This window comes from Propithecus coquereli, unplaced genomic scaffold (assembly GCF_000956105.1).
Source record: "Propithecus coquereli isolate 6110/MARCELLA unplaced genomic scaffold, Pcoq_1.0 Scaffold621, whole genome shotgun sequence".
Lineage (NCBI taxonomy): Eukaryota > Metazoa > Chordata > Mammalia > Primates > Indriidae > Propithecus > Propithecus coquereli.
Genome location: NW_012152186.1, coordinates 564,376 through 578,788, shown reverse-complemented (window position 1 = coordinate 578,788; position 14,413 = coordinate 564,376). Strand labels below are relative to the sequence as shown.

Here is a 14,413-nt window from a genome sequence, read left to right as displayed (position 1 = left end):
GCCGCCGTCGCCGCCCCGCCGCTTCCCGCACGGCGCCTGGCCGCCGCGCCGCCCCGCCCCCGGCCGCGCCGCCGCCATTGGCCGCCCGCCCTCCCCGGCCCATTGGCTCGTTCTCCCGTCCGTCACGCCCGCCCCGCCCCCGCCGTCTCCCCCAGCGGCGCGGCGGAACCTCCGGTCGCCCCGCCATGCCTCCTCGCCATCGCCATAGGTCGCCCGCTCCCCTCTTTCCCATGGCCATTGGCCCGTCCGCCCGTCCGTCACGACCACTCCGACCCCCCCCCCCGCGTTTCCCACACAGCGTTGCGGAGACTACAGAAGCGCTGCATCGTCACCGTCGCCATTGGGCACTCGCCTCCCACTTTCTCGGAACCATTGGCCCGCCTGCACGTCCATCAGCATTACTACAGCCCCTCACCGCTTCTTCCCGCAGAGCATCCCAGAGCCACAGGCAACCCAGCCCACAGGTCCACAACAGCTCTGCCCTCGTCCGCCCCCTCAGCGTCTCCATTGGCCACCGCTGCCGAGCCATTGGACCGGCTGTACGTCGATCACAGCTCCGCTAACCCCACCCTCCTGGCCCCGTGCCTCCCGCCCCGTTTCCTACACTCTCACCAATCAGGAGCTTGGAGCTCCAGGTTGTTTGCAAACGCTCTCTTCCCTCCCCGGGCGCGGAACAGGCAGCGGCGGTCTCCGAGCTGAGGCGACGCAGCCGAGTCCAGGGGGATTAAAGCTCCTAGCAAGCTGCGGCGACTGCCTTTGCAGCGACTCTGGGAAGGTAGCTTGGGGGTTCCTCGCGCGTCCTCCCTGGGACGGGACGGCCAATCGGCGCTCGGCTAGGCGGAGGAGGCGGGACTTCCGCCAGGGGGCGGGGCGAGGCAGGGACAGAGGGCGGGGCAGTGGCCCCGGATGGCGGCAGCGGGGAACTGGGCCGGAGGGGGCGGGGGCGGGGGCGGGGCTGCGAGCAGTGACTGGGGTCGGTGACCCGGGCAGTGATTGGGGGTGGGGGTAGTGACGGGGCGGAGACGGTGCTCGGAGCAGTGACCGGGGCGGGTTCCCCAGGGCCGTGGAGGCGCTGAGGTTCCAGCGCCGGTGGCTTCGCCAGGGCAGCGGCGAGTGAGCGGGGCCGGGCTGGCGGACATGGTGAGCTGGACGCGGCGTCGCAGCCCCGGCCGGACCGGGGATGCCCGCCGCGCACGGCAGGCCCCGCTGCTCGCTCTCCTGGAGTTGCTAGAGACCAGCAGACCGGCTCGGTGCAGACCGGCGCGCGGGCGACGGAGATGCGAGCACGGGGAGGTCTGGACGGGTCCTCTAAGGTGGCGGCACCGCCTCCCCTGGGGTGGGGGTGGGTCTCTTCATTGGTAACGTTTTTTATGAGAACATATTCACACATGTGATTAAGAATGAGTAACTCACTGGCCGGGCGCGGTGGCTCACGCCTGTAATCCTAGCTCTCTGGGAGGCCGAGGCGGGCGGATTGTTTGAGTTCAGGAGGAGTTCGAAACCAGCCTGAGCACGAGCGAGACCCCGTCTCTACTAAAAATAGAAAGAAATTAATCAGACAACTAAAAATATACAGAAAAAATTAGCTGGGCGTGGTGGCACATGCCTGTAGTCCCAGCTACTCGGGAGGCTGAGGCAGAAGGATCGCTTGAGCCCAGGAGTTTGAGATTGCTGTGAGCTAGGATGACGCCACAGCACTCACTCTAGCCCGGGCAAAAGGAGACTCTGTCTCAAAAAAAAAAAAAAAAAAAAAATGAGTAACTCAAAAGGTCGTGCATAGCAGCGCCATATGACGCAGCGATTTGGTCCATGCGTGTCCACAGCAGCACCGCTCCCAGGAGCCCAGGGTGGCGCGGCGAGCGTGCCATCGGTGGATGCACAGATGGATGGACATGCAGAATGCCCAGGCGGTAGCGGCTGTGACTCATGCATAAAAGGTATGAGGTAGTGATACACAAACGAACTTTGAAAACACACATACTGTACGCGTCCTTTCACATAAAATACCCAGAATGGACACATCCACAGAGATGGCAGGTGAGTGGTTGCCAGACCGGCGGAGGGGCAACAGGGCAATGACTGCTTACTGTTTACATGGTTCTTTTTGGGGTAATGAAAATGTTCCAGAGGTGTAGTGGTCATAACACTTGGCAAAGTTGCTAAAAATCGTTGAATTGTGCACTCAAAATGGGTGAATTTTATGTGTATGATATGTCTCAATAAAGTCGTTAATAATAACAAAAGAATAACTCGTCAAAGCTGAGCCAAGTGGACCCTTTGCCAGACCAAGCACTGACAGTCGTGTATGGCCCAGGAGGGAGAGGGCTCCCTGAGGGAGACCTGTGCAGAGGGCACCATCGTGTCATTAGAGTGACCACATCCCAGTCAGCACGTCTCACCTCTCCCGGCAGGTGAAGACCAGGGCCAGGCAAGAACCCTCTCACTGAGGGGGTCAGTGAAACCTGGCTGTTCCTCCAGTAGCAGGCGGTGTTCACACAGCAGGCCCTGGACGGGCACCCTCATGCCAAGTGATCTCCCGCCCGCTAGCCGAAGACATGGCCTTGACAAGCAGCACACAGACGCTTCAGTTCGTTTTTGGTGTAGTGCTTGGGGGGCCTCTATGAGGAGCCATCCCACCGGTGGGTGGGAGCACCTGGGCCCACTCTTGCCTCCAGGGAGAGGCCTTCCTGGCGTCCTGGCCAGGGATGGGCAGAGCAGGGGCTGCTGGGTTCAGGCAGCTAGAGGGAGCCATGCTGAGGCCACCAGGCAGAGCTGCTCTGCTCCATTGCAATCCACAAAGGAACCCTGAAGGTCCTGCCTGTGTCTTTGCTCAGGCCACATCCTCCCCTGGGAGTGGCCATTCCCTGGACACTGGGTCACAGCAGATATGGCCACCAACATTAACAGCAAGGATACACAATGTCCACAGCCTGACAGCTAGTTGGGCAGACTCTTGTCCCTCAGCTCGTGTGGGGGCTAAGGACCAAGTCCCCAGAGGGACCAAGGACTGAGTGTCCTAAATCACAATCTGGCAGGTCAGGGAGGGCCTCTCCTGCTGAGAGGTCACTGTGCCTACACTTGAGCCCAGCCTCTGCCCCGACCTGGCTGTTCCTGCCCCTACAGCTGTCTGTGAGCTCCCTGAGGCCCCTCTCTCCCGGGGCTGGAAGCACCAAAAGAACAATGCTTCCTCCACAGTTTCTGAGGCTGCCTAGAAGGGGTGGTGGTGAGGAGCTCTCTAAAGCAAACATGCCCTTTGACCCCACTCAGGACACCCCTTGGCTGGGACCCAGCGGCTGCAGGCCACTGCTGCTTATTCCCCACCTCTCGGGATGAGGGTGGGGCCCCTCCCTCGCTGGCAGGGACGCTGGGCTCTTCCCACTATGCAGCCATCACAGCCATGTTCCCTGTGTAGGTCAGGACCTGTGGTTTGGCTTCAGGAACCTCCCGTCTACTCTGACCTCTGACCTCCCAGCCTCGGAGCAGAAAGGCACAGCAGGCACCCAATGGGTCCAGGGCAGCAGGCCCAGCGGGGGAGGGATGGGCAGAGGAGCTGACCCCCTGTGCAGCTGCGCAAATTTCCACCAGGGCTGGCAGGGGGGCCACGGTGGGCCACACGAGAACCATCAAACCCAAACCAGGCTGCTCCTCCCAGTAACCAGCTGCACCTCGAAAGCGTCCGTGTGGTGAAAGACACCTGCAACAGGACGCAGGAGACCAGCCCTGCGACGTGCGACGTCACCGCAGGAGGCGTTCCTGGACGCCGTGGGACGAGGTCGGCGGACTGGATGAGAGCATCACATTGATGTTCAAGGCCCAATTTTGGTCACTACACTGTAGTTATGTAAGTTACTGTCCTTGTCCTTAGAGAGTGCACACAAAACATTTTAGGGGTAAAGGTAGGCGCAACTGACTCTGAAATTCTTCAGGAAAAAAATAGAGTAAGAATATGAGAAAGCGCATGTGGCAAAATGTTAATAATCGGGCACTGGGTGGAGACTACTGGGAAATAGTATGTTATTCTTACAATGTCTCTGCAAGTTACTTTGGAAGGTGTTTCAAAACCAAGAGGCAGCCAGCCAGGAAACAGTGCGGGCTCAGACCTGTCCTGCCGTGTGGCCTTCAGCAAGTCACCTTCTCTCTGAGTGTGTCTCTTGACTGAAGCGCTGATGAGACTGTTCTCTGAAAGGGTGGCCTGAGGGTCCGCCTATGGTTCTGGGCAGGCCTGGCCTTGGAGAAGTTCCAGCACGAGGCTGTCCAGGTCAGCGTGGCAGGGGGTGGTCCCACAGATGCAGGCGTCTGCAGGCAGGGGCTGCGCAAGTCCAGGGACAACAAAGGGCAGTGAGGCCAGGAGAGGCCTGGGAGGTGCAGGTAGCATCTCTCACTGGCTGCAAGTGCCTGGCGTGACTGGTGTTCCCTTGGCCAGCTCTGGTGCCAGGCCCAGCTGGGCAGCTGGAGGGTGAGGGGGGATCCAGGCAGGAAGTGAGTCCCCGGAAGTCCGAGTTGGAGGCCTCTGCGCTTGGGGCCAGGAGCCAGCATGGGGCAGACCTGCAGGGGCCCCCTAGCATGGCAGGTGATGGAGGCCATTCTCAGCAGACTCTGAGCAGGGGTAGTCCCTGTGGCCAGAACCCATGGAGGGGGCCTCTGGGACTCCCCAGCCAGTCTCCACTGACCCTCGGTGGAGGCACAGGCCTGGGAGCTGCTGAGGGACCTCTGGCTCCAGCCTCTCTACGTAACCAGGACAGCGGGCACTGGGGTGAAGCCGCAGGGGCCCCGGAGGCTGCAGGATGGCTGGGGTCAGTTCAGTCCAAGGTATGCCCTGCACACTCATCAGACCAGGAACAGCTTGCCCCTCCCCCCAGGGGGCCTGCACCCCTGCCCCCAGATCCCCTATGCCAGGGGAGGCCACAACCAGAGGGCACGCAGCCCTAGGCCCGTCTTCCCATGCCAGGACATCTTTGAGGGCCCAGGGCCTGCGCCCACCCATTAGACCTGCTTCGGGGGGCCTCCAACAGGAAGCAGACCACGGCAGTCATCTCAGGACGCACCCAGGTGAGAATGCCCGTCCCTCACGGGTGGTGCCTGCACCCCACCCCCACCCCAGACCTGCTGCCCACAGGCGATGGGGAGGCTGAGCCTGAGCTCTGACACTGGGAGGTTTTATTGTCACAGCAGTGAAAGGTGGGGTCAGGGCCCGTGCCCGTACACCCGCTGCGGGACACTCAGGGTCACTGTGGCCCGCAGCAATGGAGCGCTGGCAGTGGCAGGCAGAGCAGTCCTGCGTGCCGAGGTGGACAGGGCTGGCTGCCTGCTGCCCACCGCACGGACGTTCCACGCGACCCGGCACCTCCAGACTCGCCACCAGGGACGGGGCTCGCACGGGAACACCCACAGCCGGCCGTTCTGAGCCTGGCAGGCAGACGCGGTCCAAGTACCAGGACCACTTCCCCAGGGGCTGCCACACCCTTGGGCCGCATAAGTGTCTGCCTGGGAGGGGGTTCCTCTTTCTGAGAGAAACCAGTGAGGGGAGATAGAAGATTTGGCCAAAGGGCCTGTCCCCACAGGAATGGGGCAGCCAGGTGGGCAGATGGTTTCCAGTGAGGCAGCTGTGGCCACCATGTGGCCAGGTGTCAGGCGTGGGGACGCCCCATGGCCTGTTGGTGGCTCCTTCACAAAGCAATCCCTGCAGGAAGCGTCAGCAAACAGACGCTGTGTGGTGCGGGGTGAGGGCCCCGGCCCGCTCGGGCTGCAGCAGGTGCAGCGGCTCCTTCAATCCTGGGGGTGGGGGCACCATGCTGCTTAGGCAGCTGGAAGGTACCAGGGCCCCAGGAGCTCATGCTGGGGGTCCACCCCCATCTGACAGCGGGGAGCCATGAGGGAGAGCCAGAGAGACCTGCTGGCACACCCCACTGGGAACCACTGCGGGGTGGGCCTTCCCGGGGTCTGGTGTGGAGGACAGGGTGGGGTGGCACTCCTGGGCATCAGCCTGAGTGTGGTGACCACAGCAGGTCAGAAGGTGGGTCCCAAGACAGGTGGTGCTAGTGACAGAGCACAGCCAGGTGGCCTAGCTGGCCAGCCCCTGCATCCTGGTCACCCCCGGATGACTTGTGAGTTGGGAGGAGGTGTGGCAGGCAGGGCCTGTGCAGGCCCCAGAGAGCCGAGGGCAGGGGCAAGAGCAGGGCCTGCCCAGGTTCAGGAGGCCGCAGTGCGGGATGTGCGCTGCCCCTGCAGGCAGTTGGTGCCACCCTGGCTGAGTGGGGGCTGACCGTGGCCGTGTGGCGGTGCTGGCTGGGCCGGCTGCCGGGCTGGGCCCTCAGTCCTGCTTGTCCTCTTTCTGCCTCCAGGGGTAGATGAGCTCCCCGAAGAACAGCTTGCGGCACAGGGAGCCCCAGGAGTGCTTGGGGTGGCAGCCACAGCTGGGGAGGCGGTAGGTGTTCACCACACGGCTGTAGGGCAGGGGGTTTATCTGGAAGGACAAGGGCAGCAGTCAGCGGGGCTGGCTGGGGGTGCTCTAACCTTATCTGCAGAGGAAGGAACTGGGTGTGGGCACTCTGTGCCTGGCTGGCAGTCTTGGGGGTCCCTGGGCTGGACAGCTGCAGGCAGGGCCAGCTCTGTCCCAGACATCCCCGCCCCTGTGGTCCGCGTGCAGCCCAATTTTCAGGGAGGCAGGTGAGCACACAACCTGCAACCTGAAGGGCGTGCTCAGGCCGCAGCCCGGGTGGCTCCATGTGCCCGAGCCAGCGCCCACTGCCTGCTTGCTCCAGGCAGGCTGGAGGCGGGTGAGGCAGAGGCCGGGGAGCTGCACTTCCCCAGAGGGCTGCCCTGAGCAGAAGCCGACTCCACAGGCCCTGCCACGTGGACACGTCCTCTGCAGGACTCACTCGGCTCCCAGAGCCTCCTTGGGAAGGACTAGGCTTGCAACACACACAGAGAAAACCACGCAGGGCCCTGGCCACCTCGGCGTCTAAGAGATGCTGCACTGGGGGCTCGGGGTTGGCCTGTGACAGCAACTGTCAGGCAACCCGACCCCTGTAAGTCACCCCAAAACTCACCCTGCCTCCTACCACAGAGACCAGACTCCAGGACCATTTCAGATAAAGAAGCTGGACAGTCCAGGCCCCTCAGGAGACACCAAGTGTCCCGAGGCCTTTGCTAAGTCAGTTCTGCTCCACCCAGAACTCCAGCCCCTCAGGGCCCAGGACAGGAGACCAGACACAGGGCCAACGGGGCCGCCCCAGGCAGCCAAGGACACCTCTGACACAGGACAGAAGGGGACGCCATCCACAGGCTGGGCCAGCCCTCCGCCATGCAGACCACGAAGGGGTTCCAGGCAGTGGGCACGATGCTCAGAGGCCTGGGGGTGGGGGCCTTCCCCTGTGGGCCCCGCCGCTCCACTCCACTGGGCCCTCCCACCTACACCTTACCCCAGGCTGGTGTGGCACCACCCAGAGCCCACCCGGCTAACGCCAACCGTCCCAGAACATGAGCTGCAGCATGGGAGTCTGGGACACAGATGGCAGTGTGAGGGGTGCAGGGAGGCCTTACCTCCATCAGGAGGCGGAGAGGCCTGCCAGCCTGGTGCTCCAGCACACGGAACTTCACGCCAGCTGCGAGGAGAGCAAGGTGCTTATGAGGGCAGGCAGGACCCCACAGATAGCCCTGATGGTCCTGCTCCGCATGTCAGCAGAGGCTGGCGTGGGCAGAGGCCCTGTGAGGGCGAAGGCCCCCTCGTTCCTGAGCAGGATGCACACGGCAGCAGGCCTGCCCGGCTGGCACGCACAGAACTGCCCCCACCCTCCTCTGCCTTTTGAGCTGGCCGCCTGCCCTGGATCAAGGCCTCCTGTGGAACTTCACTTAGCAGAAGCCAAGAGTCTGGCAAGCAGGGGAGAGCCAGCCAGGTGTCAGGAGGGCTTGGGCTGGGACCTGGGTTTCCGGCAGAGTGGACAGGGGCTTGCTGGGTGGCAGCCGCCCTACTGGCATCTTAATGTTCCATGTGCTTGGCCGACTCGGGCACCCACCACCCCTGGCCTGCACTCAGCCTCCCAAGCCCAGGCAATCCCAAGACAGAAGGTTCTTGAAAAGAGAAGTAGAAGCTAATGATCAATTAATGAAGAGAAGGGCAGCAGCAAAAATAAAAAAAAAAAAGAAAAAAAAACTGATGAAGGGGCCCAAAGCAAAGTCTGAGGGGGAGTGAGGAGGCAGCATCTGTGGTCCATCCAAGAGGTTACAGCAGGCGACCAAAGTGCGCGGTGGCTGCAGGGGGTTTCCTCTCTGCTGCCTGGTCCCTCGTGTGAAGCGTGAGTGGTGGGGGGCGCCAAGGGAGTGTGGGCAGCACTGCAGGTGGGTCCCTGGCCTGGGCCACCCAGGGGCTGGCTGGGAAAGTGGCTTGGAAGGACGTTTCCTGAAGAGGGTATGTGGGCGTCCAGCAGGTGGCTGTGGGCCAGTGGGGGCTGTGGACTCGGGCAGAAGAACACCTGGCCACCAAGGAGGCAGGCGCAGGCTCGAGGCCGACAGAACGTGCATGTCCACACCCTCCGACTCCAAGTCGGCAGGGAGCAGCCGCCACGAGCACAGTGCGAGCTGCCCAGCTGCATCCGGACGCAGGGCCACCTGGGCATGCCGGTCACCTTGGGGCACAGGTGCAGATGGTGGCTATGCCAGGAAATCCCCAAGTCCCCTGATATGTCCACAGCCCCTGAGCCAGATGGGCTGACCCATAACCCCGTGACTTGGGAGGACGGGCTGCCCTGAGGTCGGGGTCAGCACGCAGGCCCCACAGCAGCGGGCTGGGGCAGGGATGGCTGGGGTGGGGTTTGTCCTAGTGGACAGCAGAGGATGCCCGTTACACCGGGTCTGGCCAGCCCGGCGGTCCCCTCCAGGGCTAAGAGGCACCATCAACACAGCCCCACATAACCACCCGATGAACCTGCTCTGAGCCACGTTCAGGCAACACCCTTGCCACCCAGTGTCCACGATCATGAGGACAGGGTGAGGGCAGGGCGAGCCACCTCTGTGGTCTCCGATCTGTCTCTGAACCAGTCTGCCAGGTGGGTGCTCTCCCTCCACCTCACTGGAGGCAACTGGTCCAGCAGATGTCTTTCCTGCCCGCCCTCTCCACGCGCACCCCGGCTCCCAGGCAGGACAAGCACGCGGCCAGTGCAGTCGGTGCTTCTGCAGGGACTGTGGGTGCGCACTCCCGCCCGGGCTGGCCGCCCAGCACACGGCACTTACCGGCCAGCCTATAGGGCCGGCAGAGCCGAAGTCCAAGAGAGTACAGCGGCAGGGAGTTGACGAGGTCCACAAGCAGATGGATCAGGCCCTGCACAGCCACCACCAGGAGCCGGAGCTGCGGTAGAGGCAGTGCTCAGGCGCAGGCCATGCTGGACGTGCCCGTGAACAGAGTGGCCATGGGGTCTGGTGCCAGACCAAGGGAAACGAGGGCTCCAGGGCCCTGGGAAAGAATGGGTCCCACCCTGAGAGTGCACAGAGCCTGCCCTGGGGCCCCAAACCTAAGGCCCAAGAACCCAGGAGGCACGGGGACGAGGGAAGGCTCAACCTCGCCCTGGGGCAGAGCTGGGGGCCAAGGAGGAGACTGTGCAGCCCATGGCCCCCACACAGAGGGATTGAGGCCTGGGGGGCCTGGGCCTCTGGGGTGCTGCTCCCCCACCGCTGCCTGCCCCAGCCCCTGGCAGCAGGGGAGGCCTCCATGACCCACCCACCCCATGCACCCAGCCTGCTGTTCCAGAGCAGTGAGTGGTCTTCCCCCCAGGGGGGACCCGGCCCACTCCAGAGCCCAGCACACACTGCCCAGAGGGTCCAGAGCAGCCACACCATGACCTACATGGGTGGACAGCCCACCCCACAGCTGCCTGTCACGCAGGCAGAGCTGGCAGTGACCACTCCAAGACCGTGGGCTGGGCCTGTGGGCCGTGCTGGACGTGCTCAGCTCACCAGGGTGAACACCAGGTAGTACAGGGCCGTGGTGGGCAGGAGGAAGACCAGGATGGTGAAGAGCAGAGTCCCGATGAACAGCTGTGGGCAGAGGGGCCAGTGCCCGGCGTCAGTGAGACTCCTGTGCCCGCACTGCAGCCTGCTGCCCGCCCCGCCCGTAACTGCAGTCAGGGCCCTACTGCAGCTTCTACCGGGAGGGCCACGTGTGCACCTGCCCACGGACTCGGCAACTGTGGGCAAGGTGGGTCGGGGGTCAGACCAGCCAGTAGGATGTGCAGCCACACACGATGTCACAGACAAAGCGCTCTGGACAGCAGCGCCCAGAGGCTGTGAGTCAGGTGTGAGCAAACCAAGGGAATGCCCAGAGCCCGTCTCTGCTGGGTCGCTCCCCAGGGCCTATACCTGGGTCACCGCCAGGGTTCTGTGTCTAGGTCACCCCCAAGGCCTGTACCAGGGTCACCTCCAGAGCCTTTGCCCAAGTCACCTTCCCCCCCCGCCCTAGCGAAGGCCTGCACCACCTGAGGCCCTCGGTGTGCCCTCCCACTACAGACTCCACACCTCCCCCGGGGCCTGTGGCGGGTGGGGGTGAGCTGCAGGACAGGAGCTGTGTGGCCCAGGCGGCTATACTGGCCAGGGCGACAGAACTGCCGGCAGGACCGAAGCTGGGGGCAGCAGCCACACAGCCACACTAGCCAGCAGGAGCTGGGCGCCCCTCCCACCACAAGCCCTGCCAGTACCTGGTCCAGGTCATAGGAGCAAGAATCCACCCGCTGGCGCAGAACGTTCCACTTCTTCCCCCGAAACAGACGCCAGAGTGAAGACAGGCCGTAGACCTTCAGGCAGTACAGCCTGCAGGGTGCCAGGGCGTCAGGGCCGGACCGAGCGGCCAACCCCTCCCCCGATCAGCCCCAGAGCCCGCTGTGCATCCGGGGCTGGGAGGGCCACACTCGGCCAGTCTCCACGCGAGGGAGCACGTCCCACCTGGCGCCATAGACGTAGAAGCAGTAGATGTGGAAGGTGAGGAGGGCGATGATGTCCGAGAGGATGGACAGGGCGACCGTCAGGCCCAGGCAGGCTGAGAGACCCAGGTGCCACAGGATGTGCTCGATGAAGGGGGACATGAGGTGGATGTAGCCTGGCAGGGTGGGGGTCAGTCCTGAGGGCGCCCAGCATGGTCCTGGGACCCCCTACTCCTCAGTGGGGATGGTGCCGGAGGCCCGGGACACAGAGTGCACAGGTCCCAGCCCTCGTCCCAGGTAGCTGGCCCAGCAGAGCAGGCTTCAGGGGACACCAGGAGGGCAGGGCGAGGGGACAAAGGGGACAGGCCTGGCTGGGTCCCACTGTCCTCCTGTGCCAGGGTGTGGGTCTCTGGGGTGCAGCCTGCAGGAGCCGGGGCTGCGGGGGCCCTGTGCCCCCGCCGGGTACTCACTGATCCACAGGTGTATGTGGTACAGGAAGAAGCGGCCCAGCACCTGGTCCAGTGCCCGGTTCATCTTGAGCCCGGCGGGCGCGCCCATCAGCCACTGCAGCAGCTGCTGGAGCTCCTTGGCCACGTGCTGCGAGGACACAGGAGGGGCACGTTCAGAGGGGTGGGTGGCCATGGTCACATCTGCGTCTCCCCAAGGTCGTCCGTAACTGGGGCTCCCACCCTGGGCAGTCTGTGTAGGCAGGGCGAGGGCTAACTGGGCTTCCCTCCTCCAAGTGTCTGGACGGCTGACTCCTAACGTGGATGGGCACAGTTTCCCAAACCCGCCTGGCCACAGATCTGTCTTCACAGATGGCCTCCGGGATTCAGGTCTGAGGGGACTGTAGTCTGGAGGCCTATCCCAGCAGGCCTGAGTGGCACAGCTGGGAGGCTGACAGTTTGCCCCTGGTCTGCCAGGCACCTGGCCCTGCCAGGTGCCGACCTCCACTGAGAGGGTCGTCCTCCCTCCCATCTTGCCACTGAGGCCACAGGACCCACGGGAGCCCCCAGCTCCCTGGGCGTGGCTGGGCTGGACAGACCCACCTCAAGCGCTGTAGGGGAGCCTGTGCCATGCTAGCACCTCTGCCACAGGTCCCACCTGCCACCTGCCACCAGAGGGAAGGACAGTGCCAAGTGGGGGCCCAGGGACCCTCTAGGGCAAGCAGGGAAGCTGGGTCCTGGCTACCCCAGGAAGAAAGCCAGTGTGTGCTGTGCTGGCCCTGAGGGAACCTCGGCCTGTCACCAAAACGCAAGGCAACAGGAGCAACACCTCTGTGCCCCCTGCCTCTCCCTACCCTGTGCTAAGGCCTCAGCCACGTCAGCACCAGCAAGGAGGAGAACAGAACATCCTTTATAAATAGAGCTTATTTAATATTTAAAGGAAAAGAGCTTGGCAGCAGGAAGAGACTTTCATTTTTAAATTAAATATTTATATATCAAAGCAATTTTGCAAAAGGCAGGTCTAGGACAGAGCTGGTCAAGCAGAGTGGGGTGTCACAAGACAAGCAGCTGACTCTGCCCTGCCCCCGCTGCCTGCCCAGCTGGGCTGGGCCTCCCCACGTTCTGCAGCCCAGGAGGGAAGGCACCTGCTCCCGCCCGAGTCCTGGCCCAGGGCACACCTGCAGTCTGCACACTGATGGCAGGGCAGAGGCTCGGCCCACTGGGGGTCCCCTCTAGAGGCCTGAGCATGGGCAGGAGGGCCAAATGGACCAGCCAACACAGGAAGAGAAGCTCCTAATGGAAGAGACGGGGACTCTGAGTCTGAAGAAGGGAGACGGAGCAGCTTGGCGGCAACATGGATAGCGGCAAGGTGGATGCTGGGAAAAGAGGGCAGAAGGGGAGGGAGGCGCCGTACCCAGACTCTGAGCGAGGCACGGATGGTACCGGGGAAGGCTGGGAGCACAGGAGACACGTGGGGCCTCCGGCTCTCAGCACGGGAATCATGAAATTGACACTGTAAGCGTGTGACCCACTCACAGGTGGGAGGTGCGAGCTCAACCGCACAGGGACAGCCCTAGACACAGGGCAGGTTCCCACGACACTGACTCTGCAGAGGGCCTCGCAGAGCCAGGAGAGGACTGATCACGGGGTCGGGGAGGCAATGGGAACAGCATGACAGTGGGCCCAGCAGGGAGAGGTGGCTCCCCTAAAAGCCTCAACCACATTGGCCCCCAGGGGTCCCCTGCAAGTCACAGGCCCCAGGGAACCTACTCCAGGTCAGGGATAAGGACTCCTGTCCCAGAGGCCACATGTCCAGAGCATGGAAAGCGAACAGCTGGCTTTGGAGAAAGAACTGCTCTGGCCCAGAAAGGGTTCACACCCCAGAACACCAGGCTCCACCCCAATGCACTCACATCAGCCACAGGGACGAGGGCGTCTGCCAGCTGCCCAATTCGGTTCTTCCCGTGGAGCCAGGACAGCAGTGCAAGGCCGAGGGCCACGTCCAGGAGCACAGAGATGAGCATGTTGGCCTTCCTGGAAGGGGGGGCCAGCAGGAGGGGACGTGAGGGCAGCCAGAAGCAGCCTGGGTCACGGGGGGCCTGGCCTGAGGGGGCAGGGGGGCAGCCAGAAGCAGCCTGGGCCACGGGGGGGCCTGGCCGGAGGGGGCGTGAAGGCAGCCAGAAGCAGCCTGGGCCACGGGGGGCCTGGCTGGAGGGGGCCAAGTGCCAGGCCTGGTGCAGAGTGGGGATGGCTGCAACACAGGGGCTGGGCCTGCAACACATCCAACCTCGTGGAGGAGACCCAGGGCGGTCGCACCTCATCAGCTCGGTGGGGTCCTTAGCCTTCTGTGTGCTAAAGATGAGGGTGAGGTACTCCAGCCGGTGCCGGAGCTGCTCACAGGTGGAGAGCTTGCTCCCAAGGAAGGACAGAGGCCACAGCTTGAACAGCCTGCGAAGCAGGAATGGGGGAGACGGCCGCCGTGCTCAGCCCTGGCTCAGTCCTGCCGTCCACCAATGCCTCCTCCCATGCAGAGAGGGAGCTGGGCAGGGAGGCGAGTGGGAGGAGCCCAGCTGTGGCCCAGCAAAGAGGGGCAGGTGGGTGGCCAACTTCACTGTGCAAGCACCTAACCCAGAACCTGACCTCCTCACAAAGTGCTGGCCCCAGCACACCTCCGCTCACCAGCAGACTCCCAAGACCAGGTGCCAAGGTGGCACCCCAAAAGTGGGGAGAACACAACCTCCCACCCACCGGGTGCCTCACGCTGACGGATGGTGGCCCAGAGGCATGGCAAGGCTCTCCCAGACTGGCCTGGCTTCCCAATGAGACTGGAGTTCTCATGAGGCAAAGGAAGCAGAGATGCTTCTGCAGAATTTTATAGGTCAAGGGGAGATGTTTGCAAGCAGAGGCAGAAAACAGTGCCCAGCTGCTGTGTTCAAAGCCCTCACTTTCCCTTCAGAGGCCTTGCTGGAGGCAGGAGGCACCTAAAGGACTCATAGAGGTCAGGCATGGTGCGCAACCTGTAATCCCAGCACTTTGGGAGGCCAAGGCAGGAGGATCACT

At 63.3% G+C, this 14,413-nt stretch overlaps 1 protein-coding gene across 1 annotated transcript in view; it reads right to left on the bottom strand.

The window, feature by feature from the left end:
- Positions 1 to 5,128: 5,128 nt before the first annotated feature.
- Positions 5,129 to 14,413, bottom strand: part of PIGQ (phosphatidylinositol glycan anchor biosynthesis, class Q) — a 15,201-nt gene continuing 5,916 nt past the window's right edge. The window contains exons 3-11 of the mRNA XM_012659633.1: positions 13,670 to 13,801; positions 13,267 to 13,387; positions 11,378 to 11,504; positions 10,930 to 11,083; positions 10,686 to 10,797; positions 9,949 to 10,029; positions 9,229 to 9,343; positions 7,543 to 7,604; positions 5,129 to 6,463 (exon numbers count right to left, since the gene is read on the bottom strand). Coding sequence (XP_012515087.1) covers positions 6,311 to 6,463; positions 7,543 to 7,604; positions 9,229 to 9,343; positions 9,949 to 10,029; positions 10,686 to 10,797; positions 10,930 to 11,083; positions 11,378 to 11,504; positions 13,267 to 13,387; positions 13,670 to 13,801 — 1,057 coding nt within the window. The 3' untranslated portion in view covers positions 5,129 to 6,310. The remainder of the gene's footprint in view (positions 6,464 to 7,542; positions 7,605 to 9,228; positions 9,344 to 9,948; positions 10,030 to 10,685; positions 10,798 to 10,929; positions 11,084 to 11,377; positions 11,505 to 13,266; positions 13,388 to 13,669; positions 13,802 to 14,413) is intronic.